General features: G+C 39.3%; 2 protein-coding genes across 2 annotated transcripts in view; one reads left to right on the forward strand and one right to left on the reverse strand.

The window, feature by feature from the left end:
• Positions 1–20,254, reverse strand: part of scaper (S-phase cyclin A-associated protein in the ER) — a 720,649-nt gene that overhangs the window by 422,922 nt on the left and 277,473 nt on the right. The window contains 3 exon segments of the mRNA XM_051920308.1: positions 14,842–14,994; positions 15,245–15,326; positions 18,021–18,163. Coding sequence (XP_051776268.1) covers positions 14,842–14,994; positions 15,245–15,326; positions 18,021–18,163 — 378 coding nt within the window.
• LOC127526109 (uncharacterized) overlaps positions 1–20,254 on the forward strand; it is a 416,670-nt gene that overhangs the window by 382,334 nt on the left and 14,082 nt on the right. The window lies entirely within an intron of this gene.

Genomic DNA, 20,254 nt, shown 5'->3' on the forward strand with positions numbered 1-20,254 from the left:
GGTTCCTCCTAGTGCATGGCAATGCCCGGCCTAATGTGGCGGGAGTATGCAGGCAGTTCCTGAAGGATGAAGGAATTGATACTATTGACTGGCCCTCATGCTCGCCTGACCTAAATCCAACAGAACACTTCTGGGACATTGTTTCGGTCCATCCGATGCCACCAGGTTGCACCTCAAACTGTCCAGGAGCTCAGTGATGCCCTGTTCCAGATCTGGGAAAAGATCCCCCAGGACGCCATCTGTTGTCTCGTTAGGGGCATGCTCCCCCTGGACATTATCTGGCATGCATACAAGCATGTGGGTGCCATACTAACTACTGAGTATGATTTTGAAATGAAATGAAATGAAATTTCGGCAAAACGGACTAGCCTGCCACATCATTTTTTCACTTTAATTTTCGAGGGTTTCTTTGAATTCAGCCCTCTGTAGGTTGATAATTTTCATTTCCCTCAAACGATGTGGTATCCTTTCGTTCCTAACACATTACCCAGTCCATATCAGTATAGATATCCTGTATGATTCTTTGAGCAGTTGTATTTACTATAGTGAGTGCATACATTGCCACAGAACTGTTGTGAAAACAGTAAAAAATGTAAAATACCAATACCATTTTATACTGCTCAGCAGCAGTAGCCTAGAGGACAGAAACATGGTAATTATAGAAGTTTATTTCCCCAAGAACAGGATCTGAACCTATTATCATAATAATTAAGCACCCATTGGACTCTAAACATTCACAAAACATTTCCCAGTCGGACTTTAAAATTAAGAAATTGTGCATTAACAATGTTTTTTTTTAAATTAAGACATGCAATAACACAAATGAGGAATGTTGTTAATGCATATGCCCTGTAAGTTGGGAGTGTGATAGATAAGAAAGAAGATTTTTGGAGTGAGTTGGATGAAGTGATGAACAGTGTACCCAAGGGACAGAAAGTGGTGATTGGAGTGGATTTCAATGGACATGTTGGTGAAGGGAACAAAGGAGACGAGGAGGTGATGGGTAGGTACGGTGTCCAGGAGAGGAATGAAGAAGGTCAGATGATAGTGGATTTTGCCAAAAGGATGGACATGGCTGTGATGAATACGTATTTTAAGAAGAGGGAGGAACATAGGGTGATGTACAAGAGTGGAGGAAGATGCACACAGGTAGACTGCACCCTATGCAGAACAGTCAATCTGAAGGAGACTGAAGACTGCAAAGTGGTGGCAGGGGAAAGTGTAGTTAAGCAGCATAGGATGGTAGTCTGTAGGATGACGTTGGTGATCAAGAAAAGGAAGAGAGTGAGGGCAGAGCCAAGGATCAAATGGTGGAAGGAAGTTGAAAAAGGAAGACTGCAAGGTTGAGTTTAGGGAGGAGGTGAGACAGGCACTGGGTGGCAGTAAAGAGTTACCAGACAGCTGGGCAACTGCAGCAGATGTAGAAAGAATGACAGCAAGAAGGGTGCTTAAAGTGACATCTGGACAGAGGAAAGAGGAAAGGAAACCTGGTGGTGGAATGGGGAAGTACAGGAAAGTATACAGAGGCAGAGGATGGCGAAGAAGTAGTGGGATAGTCAGAGAGATGCAGAAAGTAGACAAGAGTACAAGGAGATAAGGCGCAAGGTGAAGAGAGAGGTGGCGAAGGCTAAAGAAAAGGCATATGATATGAGAGGTTGGATACTAAGGAGGGAGAAAAGGACCTGTACCGATTGGCTAGACAGAGGGATCAAGCTGGGAAAGATGTGCAGCAGATTAGGGTGATAAAGGATAAAGATGGAAATGTACTCGCAAGCAAGGAGAGTGTGCTGAGCATATGGAAAGAGTACTTTGAGAAGCTGATGAATGAAGAGAATGAGAGAGAGAGAAGAGGTTGGATGATGTGGAGATAGTGAATCAGGAAGTGCAACGGATTAGCAAGGAGGAAGTAAAGACAGCTATGAAGAGGATGAAAAAGACTTTGGTCCAGATGACATACCTGTGGAAGCATGGAGGTGTTTAGGAGAGATGGCAGTGGAGTTTTTAACCAGATTGTTTAACACTAGAATTACCAGAGCCTACGAAAAAACTCGTATATCCGGCCCACCTTAAATCGCTTCTTAAATCCGTTCACACCTCTCCGCCAGCATCCTTTGTCCTCTAAATGTGCTGATAAAAGACAAGCTGCCAGCAGCCGGCTATTCCATCCCCCCACCGACTTAGAACGTGAGCGAAGTTTTCCCAGCTCACGCCTTGATTGATTATGTGGGAGTGAAGTGAAGTTTTACAGTGGAAATAACAGATCATTATTCTAAAGTAATCTGTGTAAACACATTGTTAAAACAGAAACTTTTTCATATTTTAGTAATAAATGTTACAAAATGTAGTAGGCATAAACTATAGAATATATAAAGCCCGAGTTCCAAAGATCAAATAAACACTTTCACAAAAGCTTCAAGAATGATTAAACAGCTTCTGTGGCGTAGCGCGTTAAGATTTGTCTCTTAGCGCAGAACAGCTTTTCCTTGCCTCACAGACCTGAGTTCGATTCCCCGCTGGGGATGAAGTGTTGCTTTTTTTTTCTTTTCTTTTAAACCTCAAACGGACATAAAATTTATACATTGGTATGCACTGTCAGTTACTGAGATCGTTATATTTTCATGTGGGATGCTCCTTTTCAAATATTTTTTTAACAATTGAGACTGCAATTAACAGGAACAACTGTCCTTATAACTTATTTTTAAGATCCATAACACACAGACAGACAGAGCACTGCGTAATAGAGAGACAGACAGGCAGAGAAGTCACTAGATATATAAATAAACAGGGAAGCCACGTGTACTGAAAGAAAGAGGTTAAAAAAACATCCCTGATGTCTTCTACAAGAACAAACTTTTATGTATTTGGGTACTTTATATATTATACCTTATCCTATAAAAAAAAAAAAAAAGTTTGCAATATAGAGTTTCCCCTGTGCTAATTTCTATTTTCGGAAGAGGCAAGGTACAATATAACTTGTAGGTTTTTTTAAAACACCTTCCTGTAGCTCCCTTCTGGCACTCTTTCTCATGTTTCCAAATAATGCTGACGTGGATTACAAATTCCTTGATTAAATTCACTTACTACTCTTAGAAGATGGCACTCCTCTTTCCTTTTTTAATGAAGCAGGATTTGTTTTATTAGGATTCCTGGAAGCCAATATTATTTTAACCACAAAATGGAAAACCCCAAGCCTGGTTAATATGACAAACTGACAGCTCTAATTTGATGAGTTAACTATCCTAGATTTGTCTGTAGCCAAAATAAATTACTCTTCACTTCTATCCCCCCAGTTATATAGAATGGCAGTTCACATCAAATCTTGCTTGATTAATAATATTTCTTCCTTCTTTGAGTTTACTACAATGCTCAGATGTCAAAGGAGACTTAAATGCACTGAATTTAAATCTGAAATGTGCCCTTTCTACTGAAAAAAAGATGCCCACAGTTCATGTCATTATATGGAGTGCTTGCTACTGACCTCCTCTTGATTGCTACTGTCACAGATGGCTAAGGACACTTTTTTTTCTAACCTTTCAAAGGTTACAGCCAAAGACACAATGTATGAAACGGATTCATAAGATAGCATGTTTCATTTAAAGACACTGCTTTTTACACTTTTTTTCATGGAGCTAAATAAAGAAGAAAGATGATAGCTAAAGTCATCCAATTTCAGACATGCCAGTGACTGATTGAATTCAGTGTTTTATGTATTTTCTTATGCTGCTATTTTCCAGCAGGTTTCTGCAAGTCACAATAATATTTATAATTTTGAAAAAACAATGTAGACCCCTTGACATTTAAAACTGGAAAAGCACAAAATAACACACCTGTTGCACAGCATACCACATTGCATATTTGCCTTATATTGCAAAAACACTAAAGATTAATTTAAAAATATCAAAAGTTCCATGTATCATACAAAAAAGTCTCTATAAATTGTAGTCACACTTACACTGAGGAAAATGGAGGAAATGAAAGAAAGAAAAAACCCATAAAAATATATAATGTTTCAAATATCTCTATTGTTAACACTTATGGAGGAACATAAGCTTAGCACAGACTCTGGCTATCAGTTCATGCATAAATGGCTTTCCCTGTTCTCTTATTAACAGCAGTCAGGCAACCCAGGAGGTAGATGGTCCCTCACCCATGGAGATGGACCAATCAAACCTAGAAGAAGTATTCTGTTGAGGTATGTTTGGTAAATCCTGACCCATCTAAAAATTCAACCAATGGCTGTTACTAAACTAATTAAAGATTATAAGATTAGACAAGTGCCCATGCTGTTGAATGATTCTTGCATGATGACATGAAAAGACTGCTTAGCATGTTTGTGCTTAAAGCTTCACACCCATAGTGTCCTCTGAAGGACTAGGCATCCAGGCCCCAACCAATTTAATTTAAATCAACTACTCTTCTAAGCATACTTCCAAATATCAGTCTAGTCTGCTGTTCAATAAATACTTGTATTTTTATGTTTAACAGAGAAGTTTATTCTCTAGCTAACACCAATCTTCCTTCAAATCTGCTTTTTGAGGCAATGTTGCCCTCCATAGGCAAATGTTTATCTTTTGTGTAAACTTGGAGCTTCCAAAACACTGGGACTGAAGACTTGAATAATCATGTACAATGAAAAGAAAAAAAAAAATCACAGAAATGTCAAACATTTTTACAGTATCTTCTAGTGGATATATCTCAATGAAAACTTAATTTTCCCAACAAATTTCCTTGAAGAATATTAGTGACTGATTTTAACAAAATCAGTCCAATTGGCTACATGTTGTTTTATGTGGACAGACAGGCAGGTAGGACAGTAAAAAACACAGTAGGTGCTTTTCACATTATATGCAAAGGACCTAAAAAGACCACAATATGATTAGGGCCCCATCTAAAACTAGGTTTTTATAGATAATAAAACAGTAGAGTAGAGTAAGCCACAATGAGACACAATGTATGTACACCTCCATGTATATAGATGTGCTTGAAAGTTTGTGAACCCTTTAGAATTTTCTATATTTCTGAATAAATATGACCTAAAACATCATCAGATTTTCACTCAAGTCCTAAAAGTAGATAAAGAGAAACCAGTTAAACAAATGAGACAAAAATATTATACTTGGTCATTTATTTATTGAGGAAAATGATCGAATATTACATATTTGTGAGTGGCAAAAGTATGTGAACCTCTAGGATTAGCAGTTAGTTTGAAGGTGAAATTAGAGAGTCAGGTGTTTTCAAACAATGGGATGACAATCAGGTGTGAGTGGGCACCCTGTGTCATTTAAAGAACAGGGATCTATCAAAGTCTGCTCTTCACAACACGTTTGTGGAAGTGTATCATGGCATGAACAAAGGAGATTTCTGAGGACCTCAGAAAAAGAGTTGTTGATGCTCATCAGGCTAGAAAAGGTTACAAAACCATCTCTAAAGAGTTTGGACTCCACCAATCCACAGTCAGAAAGATTGTGTACAAATGGAGGAAATTTAAGACCATTGTTACCTTCCCCAGGAATGGTCAACCAGCAAAGATCACTCCAAGAGCAAGGCGTGTAATAATCGGTGAGGTCACAAAGGACCCCAGGGTAACTTCTAAGCAACTGAAGGCCTCTCTCACATTGGCTAATGTTCATGTTCATGAGTCCACCATCAGGAGAACACTGAACAACAATGGTGTGCATGACAGGGTTGCAAGGAGAAAGCCACTGCTCTCCAAAAAAAAACATTGCTGCTCGTCTGCAGTTTGCTAAAAATCACGTGGACAAACCAGAAGGCTATTGGAAGAATGTTTTGTAGACAGAGGAGACCAAAATAGAACTTTTTGGTTTAAATGAAAAGCATTATGTTGGGAGAAAGGAAAACACTGCATTCCAGCATAAGAACCTTATCCCATCTGTGAAACATGGTGGTGGTAGTATCATGGTTTGGGCCTGTTTTGCTGCATCTGGGCCAGGACGGCTTGCCTTCATTGATGGAACAATGAATTCTGAATTATATCAGAGAATTCTAAAGGAAAATGTCAGGACATCTGTCAATGAACTGAATCTCAAGAGAAGGTGGGTCATGCAGCAGGACAATGACCCCAAGCACACAAGTTGTTCTACCAAAGAATGGTTAAAGAAGAATAAAGTTAAATGTTTTGGAATGGCCAAGTCAAAGTCCTGACCTTAATGCAATCGAAATGTTGTGGAAGGACCTGAAGCGAGCAGTTAATGTGAGAAAACCCACCAACATCCTAGAGTTGAAGCTGTTCTGTACGGAGGAATGGGCTAAAATTCCTCCAAGTCGGTGTGCAGGACTGATCAACAGTTACCGGAAACGTTTAGTTGCAGTCATTGCTGCAAAGGGGGGTCACACCAGATACTGAAAGCAAAGGCTCACATACTTTTGCCACTCACAAATATGTAATATTTGATCATTTTCCTTAATAAATAAATGACCAAGTATAATATTTTTGTCTCATTTGTTTAACTGGATTATCTTTATCTACTTTTACCGTCTCCCCGCCATTCATTGTTCTTTGCTGTTCTGCCTGCTTTTCTATATATAATCCACCAAGTCACCCGACCATGGTAGTAGCGAGGGGGTGTGTGTACAAAGGGCAGGGACATAATCAGTGCAAGCGTATGACCCGCACTTACTGGGAATTCCTCGTTCGTGGGGAACAATTGCAAGCCCCGGTCTCCATCATGAATGGGGAACAACGGCTTACCCACGCCTGTCGGCGCCAGGTAGACACACATTGATCCATTCAGTGTAGCGCGCATGCAGTACTGGACATCCAAGGGCATCACAGACCTGTTAATGCTCAATCTCACGTGGCTGAAAGCCACTTGGTCCCTCTAAGAAGTTGGACGCCGACCGCTCGGGGGTCGTGTAACTATTTAGCAGTAGGGAGTCTCGTTCGTTTTCGGAATTAACCAGACAAATTGCTCCACCAACTAAGAACGGCCATGCACCACCACCCATAGAGTCAAGAAAGAGCTATCAATCTGTCAATCCTCTCCGTGTCCGGGCCGGGTGAGGTTTCCCGTGTTGAGTCAAATTAAGCGAAATTTGTGTGTGGTGAGTTGTTGCATCTGGGCACATGAGCAGGCACTATGAATGCCTTGAGAGCGTGGGTGGACGCATGCCGGGGAATAATGAGTATCTATATATCTTCTTAGATATAGAAAGAGTCTGATGCGGTGTTAGAGTTGGTGGGCGGGGCTTTGTGAGTTGACAGACATGGCTATTTCTTGCGTATCCCATGGTTGTCTTCCGGCAGTGTGAATGCCTCGAGAGACAGGGTGGCGGTGTTTGGCGAGTTGTTGCAGTTTGTGAGTTAAAAGCTGCGATGGTTTAACACTCCAGTACATTGCGGTGAATGCATTGCAGTGAATGCTGGTAACAGTCAGGCGTTCTTGTCCCATGCTCTTAAGAGTTGGCGGGCGTGGCTCTGTGAGTTGTCGTATCCCATGGTCTTAGAGTTGGTGAGCGGGTCTCTGTGATTTTGTGGGTGTGGCTATGCCGTGCATATCCCATGGTTGTCTTGCTTGCCCTGTCAGCTTAGTGAATTATATATATACTAGTCATTTAGCCCGTTACAATAACGGGCGCTAGAACAGTAGTGCATAAACATTAGTAGGAACAGTCTATATTAAATGGCAAGGGACTATGACCTCATTCTTTTTGTTGATTGTATTTTTCTTTCAGCCTTTCTTTTGTTGATGTTTACTTGCTGAGCTGACCGTTCTTCGTGGGCTGCCGCCGTGTATTGTGTCTTTAATTTTCTGTGACAGTAATACTGTCTTGTACGGCTCTATTCAATAAGGGCGCGCACAAAAAGGCGAGCTTCAAAAGGGCAACCTCAATTGAGCGCGGCGAATAAAGGCATTCGTAGATAATTTAGTTCAAATGGCTCTGGAATATGTGAAGAGCAACAAAGGTGCAGATCTTTATTTACGCGCGCCTTTATTCACTGCGCCCAATTGAGGTCGCCCTTTTGAGGCGCGCCTTTTTGTGCGCGCCCTTATTGAAGGATGCCTGTGCGCGCCCTTACTGAAGGATACCGTCTTGAACGTCAGCTGGCTTGTATGTCCGTAATATACCTTTAATTTTCTCTGGTGGTAATACAGGCGTGCGCATCGGTAATATGCCTTTAATCTCCTCTGACAGTAATACTGGCTTGTATGTGGCTGTAATATGCGTCACTGTATTGTGTACCTTTAATTTCCTCTCGCAGTAATACTGGTTTGTATTTCCGTAAACGCCTCTAACTTTCTCTGACAGTAATAATCGCGCATCGTACCGTGCCCCGCGCATGCGCACTTAATAATAATTCATTACATTTATATAGCGCTTTTCTCAGTACTCAAAGCGCTATCCACACAGGGAGGAACCGGGAAGCGAACCCACAAGCTTCCACAGTCTCCTTACTGCAAAGCAGCAGCACTACCACTGCGCCACCTGTGAGGACTTCATCAGAAGACACCCACACACGGACACCTGGACACACATAGGGATTTTATATATATATATATATATATATATATATATATATATATATATATATATATATATATAGAGAGAGAGAGAGAGAGAGAGAGAGAGAGAGAGAGAGAGAGAGAGAGAGAGAGAGAGAGATTCTAAAGGGTTCACAAACTTTCAAGCACAACTGTATATTGGATTTTGTCCAATTTAAGATATTATACTACATCACATTCCTGCTGAGTCATAGAAGGTGGATTACACACACTCCAGTTTTATGCTACTAGTACAGCATAGGATATTGCAACCAGTTTCTTACTGTGCAATTTAATCCCATTTGATTGCACAACAAATGTTGCTTTTATTGTGTTAAATTAAAATTAGGCAAAAACAAATATGTTCCATTAGTAGCAGTAATTGATCACTGAAGAAGGGGATGGAATGAAAACCAAGTAAAGGATTACTTATTGTTTCTAACATATGGTCTAAAATCTATCCTCCAGAAATCAGACAGAATGGAAACCAGTAATTATAGAACAATATACCTTGCACTACTATTAAAAGTATAATCAAAAATATAATAAATTATACAGTAAACAAATATTCACTATTTATATGAAAATAATTTTCTAAATAACCACCATCATTGGGATATAAAAAGAGGATCCTGGTAAAACAATCTGTGACTTTTATGGACAGGCAATCAAAGCAGCAGATACGTAAAAGAGAAACAAGCAACATAACTCATTTAGACTTTCAAAAGCTACCACATTGAAGATTAATTTTGACAAACTGAATTTGAAGTTGTTTAATCACCCAAAGGCAAAAAGTACAGATAAGAAGTGAATGTGTCACATGGGCGGAAATCTTCAGTGTTGTCTGTCAAAGGTCCATCCCACTTTCTAATTTATATTAATGGTATCATCATAATGATATTCACATCTTTCAATCTGTGTACAGTGCACCTGTTCTAATCACTCATGGCCTCTGCCTGCTTTAATCAACCAAAATTCCTGCCTGAAAGAACTATCCCATGGAATTCGTTCATAGAGACTGGCCCACAGCCATATATTGATTATCAAACAAGGCGCATCAGCACTTTTAAATAGCCTGCCTGAGCCATCTTCCACTTGTTTCTGTTAATCTCCCTGACAGGTTTCTCTCTTAGATGATTTGCATGATTTAAGTTGTATTTATTTACATCTATAGTAACCTATAAAATAATATGTTCAGTATAAACCTCACAGATCATAGTGGCACATTTCAAAGATTTGGCTACAATAATCATCATCCAGTTCTTCAGTGGGGAATTCCAATGAATATACACCAAGTTCAGTGGAGTGCAAGGCAGCATTAGCAGAGGGCTAATCTTCAGCCTGGATAGGTCAGTCATCATCCAACCTGCTATATCCTAACACAGGGTCACGGGGGTCTGCTGGAGCCAATCCCAGCCAGCACAGGGTGCAAGGCAGGAGCAAATCCCGGGCAGGGCGCCAGCACACCGCAGAGCCTGGATATGTATGTATAAATTATTATACTACAGTATGTTGTTATTTCATTAGTTTCACTCTTATTTTAGAACTTCTGTAAAAACAATATTTGTAGTCTTCGAGATTATCACATATCGTAGCCTTGCATTTGCTTTCCATTCCAGGATTTCCTTTTATATATAGAGAGATTATTATTATTCTCACTTTATTGTGTTTTCAGGTTTATTCACTCTGAAAACATCTGAAAGATGTGTGTTGTGGTACTTGGTGACTGTAAAACTGGTCACTGTTAAGAGTGTGATAAGAATCAGAATCACTTTTATTTGCCAGTACCTAATATTCAGGATAGTCCCAATATGTTGAATCTTTTTAATGAGGTCAGGATAGGTTTCTCTGTTTGGAATTTCAGCACAGACAAAACGATCTACATCATCAGCAGTTATTTTTTTTTATTACAAAGTAAAAAAGTAAGTAGAGTTCTGCATTGAACTCCTGTCTGTAAAGTCGTGCTATTTTCCTCTCACAATTCCAAAAGTACATGGGGTTACCAAGGTGATACCCAGCTTTTGTCTAGGTTTTTGAACAAGACAGGGCCAGACAGAACGTTTTTGACTCCTGGGTAAATGTAGCTTTTAAAATAAGCAGACAGATAAATATATATACACTAACAAAGTAACCAATAAATGCATGTGCGGTAAACTCCGTTTTTGAAATTCTCAAGATTCTTTATTTGTCACATGCATAGTTATACAGGACAACACGCAGTGAAATGCATCCTGATCTGCTTATCAAAAACTGTGCAAAGTTAGAAGAATATCAGTTAAATTAACAAAAAGTCACAGATTGAAAGATAACAGTATAGTAGAACATAATAAATAAGTAAAATTATGTGAATAAAGTAGAATTAAGTGTTAAGGTGCAATAGTGTAGTAATTATTGTGCAAAACCAAAGTTAGACTGGTGCATAGTTAAATGAGACAGTTTGTTTGTTTGCGCTACTGCGATCTTTACTTTTTTATATTTTCTAATTTTCCTACTTTCATATCTTTTATCTTTCTCCACGTGTATAGCGGCATTTTTTTTGTTTGTTTTTTTTTTCCGCGTGACTTTGTAAAAGTAATACCTGTCTTTTATTTCTGGCCCTGGGCGTGTTTGAATTCTTTCTTGCAGGATGTATAACGCTGCTCGCGTTAGTTTGGGGTAGCTGCCGTCGCGCTACCCTTCGATCTTTTTAAAGCCTGTACAGCCGCTGTCCTTTTTGCTACGGCCCTGGGACACTCTCTTGGCACCAAGTCTCATGTTTACGGTCCCCACAAGACGCACCATGGCAAGTCTCCTTGGTCTCGCGGGTCTTAAATGTCTTTCGAGATTATCACGTATCGTAGCCTTGCATTTGCTTTCCATTTCAGGATTTCCTTATACAGTGGAACCTCGGTTCACGAACGTCTCGGTACACGTACAACTCGGTTTACGACCAAAAAGTTCGCCAAACTTTTGCCTCGGTTCACGACCACACACTCGGTATACGAACAAGCCAGGTTTCCTTTCGGTTTGTACATGTTCAGTCTCTCCCTGTGCATTTCCTGTGCAGCGAGCAAGAGAGACAGCGCGACACACACACACACACACACACACACACACACAGAGGCAGCGCGAGAGACAGAGGCACACACACAGGCAGCACGAGACAGAGAGAGCCGCGCGCACACACACAGGAGCACGTGCGAGAGAGGCGCGCACACACACACACACAGGAGTACTCTAGAGAGACACACACACACAGGCGCTCCAGGCTCACAAAAGGGAGATGCACGCACACACACACAGGCGCGGGAGAGAGGCGCACACACACACAGGAGCGCGCTAGAGAGACACACACTCACAGGTGCTCCAGGCGCGCAAAAGAGAGACGCACGCATACACACACAGGCGCAGGAGAGAGAGGCGCGCACACACACAGGAGTGCGCTAGAGAGACACACACACACACAGGCGCTCCAGGCTCGCAAAAGAGAGGCGCATGCACACACACACAGGCGCGAGAGAGAGAGCGAGCGAGGGATGCATAAGGTAGAGAAGGCTTGTTTTTGTTTTCAGTTCTATTTACAGCGATCGGTTCGTAGCCTGCATTGTTGCAATGTTACTTTTCTTGGTGGTTTATTAAATTACGGATTTTTCAAATGTTCATTTTTTCCCCTGTGCTTAAAACTCATTAAAAAAAAAGTGTTTTTAGCGAGCGGTTCCTAGCACTATAGCGCAAACTATTGCAGTGTTAGTTTTCTCTGTTGTTCAAGGTTTTCTCAGTGTTATTCAATGTTTTTACATTTAGTTTACCATTACGCTGTGCATTCTATGGTATGATTAACTATATTTGTGCTTAAAAACTAAAAAATATATATATTTACATACAGTTCGTACGGTCTGGAACAGATTCATTGTATTTACATACAATCCTATGGGAGAAATTGCTTCGGTTCACGACCAACTCAGTTTACGACCAGAGTTTTGGAACGAATTATGGTCGTGAACCGAGGTAATTATACCATATATACCATAGAATGCACAGCGTAATAGTAAACTGAATGTAAAAACATTGAATAACACTGAGAAAACCTTGAACAACAGAGAAAACTAACACTGCAATAGTTCGCGCTATAGTGCTAGGAACCGCTTGCTAAAAACACCTTTTTTTAATAAGTTTTAAGCACAGGGGAAAAATTGAACATTTGAAAAATCCGTAATTTAATAAACCACCAAGAAAAGTAACATTGCAACAATGCAGGCTACGAACTGATCACTGTAAACAGAACTGAAAACAAAAACAAGCCTTCTCTACCTTATGCGTCCCTCCCTCTCTCTCTTTTGCGAGCCTGGAGCGCCTGTGTGTGTGTGTGTGTGTGTGTGTGTGTGTGTGTCTCTAGCAAGCTCCTGTGTGTGTGCGTCTGTCTCTCTCTCTCTCGTGCTGCCTGTGTGTGTGCGCTTCTGTCTCTCTCTGGCGCTGCCTGTGTGTGTGCGCGTCTGTCTCTCTCTGGCGCTGCCTGTGTGTGTGCACGTCTGTCTCTCTCTGGCGCTGCCTGTGTGTGTGCACGTCTGTCTCTCTCTGGCGCTGCCTGTGTGTGTGCGCGTCTGTCTCTCTCTGGCGGTGCCTATGCGTGTGCGCATCTGTCTCTCGTGGCCTGTGTGTGTGTGCATAGCTCTCTCATGCGCTGCCTGTGTGTGTGCGCGGCTCTCTCAAGCTGCCTGTGTGTGTGCACGGCTCTCTCTCGCGCTGCCTGTGTGTGTGCTGCCTGTGTGTGTGCGTGTGTGTTGCGCACTCTTACTCTCTCGCTCTCTCTCTTGTTCGCTGCACAGGAAATGCACAGGGAAAGACTGAACATGTACAAACCGAAAGGGAACCTGGCTTGTTCGTATACCGAGTGTGTGGTCGTGAACCGAGGCAAAAGTTTGGCGAACTTCTTGGTCGTAAACCGATTTGTACGTGTACCGAGACGTTCGTGAACCAAGATTCCACTGTATATATATATATATATATATATATATATATATATATATATATATATATATATATATATATATATATATAACATTTTTCTTGTCTGATTACTTCTGTCATGGTCAATGGAGGGGTACAGATAAGGTTCAAGTGGTGGAAGCCTAACAATGTAGGGCTTTGCAGTTCCCCCTGGCAGCCCCCACAGAATTGCGCCAAACACCAACTCCCATGGAACCCTGTGGGAATCCAAGATGGTGCTGCAACCCGGGGGGCCTGCCATCTAGCACTCCGGGGGAGGCAGTGCCCTGTACACATCTGATCCCCCGGCCCTTCCTTTATGACGGCATTCCCACTGGGAAAGGGCCCCAGCTGTCCATCACTCTACATATCAGACAAAATAGAGCTAGAAGCTGTGCAGAAAAGTGCAACCAAGAGCATAATGGAACCAAAAGATAAGCATGTTATGCTTACCAGCCTCTGCACACGTGACAATACTATCATTTCTACTGCAGTGACTCCAACTATTACTTAAACTCTTATTCCCACTACATTTAGTTATTTGGATTAGTTCAACCACCTTTTTATATAATTCAGAAACATTTGCAGTCTTTGAGAATTTTTCATACTTGCAATGATTTTTGAAAAAGAAAAAAAAAAGCATTAAGCCTTTATATATGTACTCAATAACCTCCTCAAGCACCCAGCATAACTGTTATCCTACAGCAGGGATGCCAAACTCAGTTCCTGGAGGGCTACAATAATAATTATAATAACACATTTTATTTATTTTAGTGCATTTTTGGCTGCAGGTTTTCATTTCAACCACTTTCTCCAATATTAACTAATTACTAATGAAAGTGGAAGATCTGTTCTGACCCAAAAACACATTTGGAAGATTATCTCATAAATAAGAAAATTGGTTTTGGTAATGACTGGGTGTGGTGGAATCACAATATTAAAAAGCCATAGAATTAAAAAGTGTGCTTTATTAGTAGCTAAATAGGAAATTGGTTGGAGTGAAAATGGTGGCCATTAAGCACTGTTTGAGACCACTGAGGCAGTTGGTCATCTGTTGACTTGCTTTATACCTCTTTGTTTTCTGTCAGTTAAGGAAAGAAACAATTAAGAAAGTCAATCATAAAAAGGCATAAACATTATCTGAAATTAGTAGCAGTAACTGATTACTGGTTAAGAAATTGGCTTGAATGAAAACCTGCAGCCAGGGCACCCCTCCAGGATTCTCAGTTGAACACCCCTGGCCTAGAAAATAATAAAATGTACTGATTGTAAAAGCTGTTTTAGAAACAAATCACAATCCTCTAAATCTTATTTCATACAAATAAGTAATGTGCCAAAAATAAATTGCCACATAAATAATGTGCAAACGTCTTACCAGGACAGTACACAGTGAACACTGCTTTTTACGTTCGTATGGTGTCAGCTTGGGTGCATAGTCCGTGTTTGCATGTCTCCCACTGCTCAGTTCTGCTGCCTTTTCTTTTCTTTGCTCAATCTGCTCCATGTGGCGTCTACTACTTTCATCATGCTTTCAGGAAAGACAAAATGGGCAACATTTACAGTTATGATTTAAAAGGTCTTTATGCAAAGACAGCAGGTTCTGAATTGATTTAGGCGACAAGATCAAAAATAAAAAAATCTTATTTTTAAAAACATTACTTTAAAATAATTGAAAGGTAGTTTATATCTGACGTTAAGATAGGAATTATCAAAATAAAGCATTTGCTTCCCAAGTTATTTTATTCCTGAAAACAACTAAATACAGATTTAATTTTTACCTTTAGTTGTATTTTCTTTTGCAGCTCTTCCATGGCCTCTTGCTGAGCTGCACTAAGGGCTGCCAGTCTTTCCTCTCGATCTCTAAAATCAAAACACACTTCTGATTAAGCTTTACATGTTCTTCTAAAATGAATTATACTTATACTTATTATTCCTATTTTATCATTTCAAGTATTTTAATGTAATTTTAATTTTTCAGTGCTGTACAGGTGGATTCTCCAAGGAGAAATCTGAGGAAATTCTGCATTTTAAATTCTTAACAGTATTTATTACCAGAATTCGCTGTATAGCATAAGGTTTTCCTAATCCACTTTTGAATTGTGCAGAGGTCTAGTTTCTGAAAACAGTATCATCAGTGAAATACTGTTTGAAAAATTAAAGATTATAAAGTATTAACATCAAGTTTTGCTAACATTTTAATTATTCACCAACTAAAATGGGAGAAAGGTTAAGCAGTTGCACCATGAAAATGCACTTAGTCATATAGTACTCTGGTTTTTATTATGCATCCCAAAATGCCTTAGCTAGGTTAACCGATGATTTCTAGATTGGCCCTGTGAGTGTCATGTTGGATGTGAAGAAGAGTGAGCACTGTGACTGACTGCTGCCCCACTCATGACTGGAAATGCATTGCACTATATGTTTACAGGATAAGCGCTGGCCTCTGGTTAACATGAACTGGATTACTTGAAAATGTCACATCATTTTAAATCCTAATGTATCAATGGCATAAGAAAGAGAAAACCTCAAATACTATAGTATTTTGGCCTTGGCACCCTGTCCAAAGATTGTTCCTGCCTTGAGCCTGATGCTTGCTTTGGATAAAAGGTTTTAGAAAATGAATGAAAGGATGAATGAACCATTCTGGCCAACAGGTACATGCCTAGATAATACAACTTTCTGGCATGTATTTGTGAGGATAGCAAAGGTTTACATAAACCGTACTTTAACACTAAAGATCTAAATTGCTTTCCATTGTTTGGATGCAGAAAAAAATCTTCTTTTACTTGTACATGTAATGCACTGATTGACTTTTCATGTACCGTGATCATTTAATTCAGTTTATTCATGGATTATAATGTTATAATTTATACAGAAAGTACATGACAGGTCTAATTAGGTAAATTAAAATGAAAAGTAAAGCTTGACTAGAGGACTCTTACATATCAGCTAGGCTAAATTGTTGCTTGTCTCAATAGAATTACTTAAAAATAAAAAAATAGCTTTGAAGGTAGAGTATACTGTTTCTAAGCACATTATGAAAGAAACATAATTAGGTAATCTATAAAAAAATGTTCATGTTGTGTTTAACTGCAGCACCTTTATTTCTTAGGTGCACATAATAAGCAGGGTAGAAGTGTCTTAATATCTCCAGAGAAGCAGCACCTTCTGGCTTTTATTTCTGTGTTTCAATGGGATACTAAATCACCCATCCCAATTTCTGTTTGTTTCTCCATGTTATAAGTCTGTATACTGAAGGTTATCTTCTAGTGTTTTTTGCACTAAAGTCTACGTAAATGTACTATACTTTCAAACTGCTAGCAGCATGATCTAGTGGATAAAAAGTGCCAGCAATGAATTCACCGAGGGAGTAGTTTAATTCCAAACAGTGGCTTTCTATTTTTAACTAAGCAAGTTAATTCAAGGGTCAGTGTGATAAATGTAAAAAAAAATGTTGGGTAGTATGTACTATATAAACTAAAGAATTTTGATAAGTAGTCTATTGTGAAAGGTACTAAATATTTTAAACTCTGATTTATTAATCAGGATTAGCACAAAAAAAAAATATTGAAGGCGCGGCCCCTGTTTACATATGATAGTTCCTTACAAAGCACACTGTTTCTATTTACAATTTTACACATTTTTTACCCTGAGCAGCAGTAGCTTGTATGGCATCATATGCTCTGTATGGGTCTCAATTGTACTTTTTGAGAACAACTGTAGCCAATATAAGAATATCATCTCTTATTTAAAAGTCACACAATACTAAATACAGCACTTCCTGTAACACACATGGAAGAAAAAGCACTTTAAAAAAAATGAAACAGGATTAAAACTTAAGCAGACATCATCATGTACAAACTGGGGAAAAAGGTCAGTTAAAGTTTGGTAAAATGTATAAAATAGTTCCTTGGAAAGTTTGAGACTAGAATTAAACTGAATACATGAAACAGATGTTTGGAAAGTTAAAGGCTAGAATAAACCTTGCAGACAGTTGCAGATCTTAGTGAGTGAGGTCTGTCATCCCTTATCTAGCATTTATGACATCTCTGACCCTTTGATATAGTGGAGTAGTTAAAACCTCCATTTCAAGCACAGCTTTGTGACTTAGAACATACAAATGAGCATTAAAGGATATTTTCAGTGGTGTCTTAACTTGAGGTAAAATTACTCATCATTGTATAAGGTCTTGGAAAACTGACATGCCTACTAAAATATAAAAAAAAAAATGAATACTGCATTTTCAAATTATATTATTAAAATGTATAAAAGCAAGCCATATTATTTAACTCTAATTTTGTGTTAGCACATTTTTTAACAAGTGTTGCTGTTCAGATTAGTAGTATTATACTGGATAAGCCTGTCAGAACATATTTTTAATAGGGGATACACAAGATTGTTGATGTGTTGAGTCATAACGAGGATAGAGCCATCTGTTATTCTTTCTTTTTTTTGGCTCATACAACATAACGGAGAAAATCAGATTTTAAAAAAATAACCATTCTAACTTATCTCTAATAGGGAGCTTTCTGGCTGCCTGTCAAGGCCACAGACCTGGCTCTTTCTCGTGCAGCATCCTCCCGCGCCCGCTCTTTCTCCTGTCTCTGTTGTTCAATCCGAGCTTCCTGCTCTTTCCTCTTCATCAATAACTCCTCCACACGGGCCTGTCGCTCAGCTTCAAGTGCTCTTTTGCGTTCCTGCCAGGACAAACATCAAATTTGTTTGACAATACAACAACAAATTGATACATCTAAATGATTTGTCTCCAGACTATATATAAGTACTAATTTACCTCTGTGAAAAAAGTAATAAAAATGAGTAGAGAAGCCATAATAATATGCACATAAAAGTAAAAATTTGGCTCTGGAAAAAGAAAACTTAAGATAAGCAGCTGTTACTCCTGGAGGCAGAAGAATGGTGCAAAGCACAATCTGATGCATCAGACTTCGAGTAGACAAATTACAAGATCAAGGAAACAGTAATAGCTGCTGCAAGTTTGACTGCTTCTTTATTTTAAATGTTAAAGCCTTTTCTTATGTAGTGTGTATACAAGCATAAGTAAAATGTTGCTCAGTTGGCAAGGGACTGCCAGAGCTAAAGGTGCCACTATGGTGGCAAAGGGAAGAGGCAGTATCATTAAGATCTCCCTCAAAATGAGTAGAGAACCTTCTAAGAAGTCAGTGCACATCTCCTTGTGCCAGTTTGAAAAGATAGATGGCAGTGGGCAAAAACCGTGTCAGAAATGATGCTCTCAAGTAAAACTTCCAAGGACAAGATAGAAAGAAGGTGAGAAACAGTGTGTGTTCAAGGGCAAAAAATAAAAAGAAAGAGGACTTCTGAAAAATATTATTATATCTTTAACACACTAGACCGCAACTAAACTAACAAATTCTTAAAAGTGTTTGACCGTCTTAAACAGTGAGAAGAGCCATGCAAAAGTAGAAGATATCAGTAAAACGTCTCCAGGCCAATAGCTGGATACAACAAAGGGAACCATGTCACCCAGTCACATGTCACATTTAATGCAGGTGGCAGCTCAGATGGTACCTGACATATGCAGCACTAGAAAAGCTATCTAGTGTTAAGAATTCTGCAGACATTAGGAGCAACTTCAGCCAGAAACCTAAATACTACAAAGTAAATTAAGTAGTCTAAAAGTGTTTATAAAAATAAAACATAGTAAAGGAAAGATAAGTCTAGATAACAGGGCTGGTATGAAATCACCAACAGGAGGACATAAGGTCTGCACCAATAAGGAACAGTGGGGGTAAGCGAGTTAAGAATTCATCCAACTAGACACACAGGAAGAAATGACGGGGAACCCCAGTAGGAAAATTGGTTTACTGCTTTGTTGGGTTTCCCATGAATGTTTATTTGTGTGCAACAAGCATACCGTTTTTAACATATTTGTTCTCATCATGTTACACCTAACACACTTATTTAGGTTATCTCCTTTTTCAATAAGATCTATGTTCACATGCTGATTCATAGCACTTTTAAATCAATAGCTGAATAAAATAAAATCCATAAACAATTATATTATAAAACTGCCTGACCAGCTCATTGAAGTATTTTTTTCCAATGAATTCATATTTTTCTAGTTAATAGCAAAAGTTAACAAAACTTGAGATTAATAACTTTTAAACACTGTGGAAGATCTCAAGGCAGCCAGAGAGATGCCAAGGATAGCAAAGACAGTAAGCTGGAAGGACAATACGCGACTCGCCTGAACTGATACACTTCAAGATTTCTCATAAACTCACTAGTGAAGCCTCTAGCACACATAATGCTGATTCTAGAGTCACATACTGTAGAGGTATCAGCTAATTCCAAAGAATTACCCAGGGTAGAAGATGTAAACCCAAAGCAGTGAAGGTATTATTGTCAAAAACTATTGCTTCTTCCAGAATTTATTGCTGTGGTGTAATTATTACTGTGCTCATTGCCAATAGGAGCCAAGTGGATTTAATGCAGGTTATTTTTTCTGCACTGGAGCTCACTTTGCACATACAGTACATGTATAATGAATTAGCTCATACAGATTTCGCTCTACATAAATACAAATGTCGAGGCATGATGTAAGATGCAACCTGAATTATGCACACAAAGCAGTAGCAAGCTGCAGTAGCATGTAGAACATATATAGTATCTGACTGACATGGAGGTACATTTACATTTACTTATTTCGCTGATGCATTTATCCAAGGTGACTTACAACATTTATGATACAACTGGTTACATTTCTTTTGGTTTTCCAAAAGGAACACAGGCAGGTCAAATGTCTTGCT

Source organism: Erpetoichthys calabaricus, chromosome 17, assembly GCF_900747795.2.
Source record: "Erpetoichthys calabaricus chromosome 17, fErpCal1.3, whole genome shotgun sequence".
Lineage (NCBI taxonomy): Eukaryota > Metazoa > Chordata > Cladistia > Polypteriformes > Polypteridae > Erpetoichthys > Erpetoichthys calabaricus.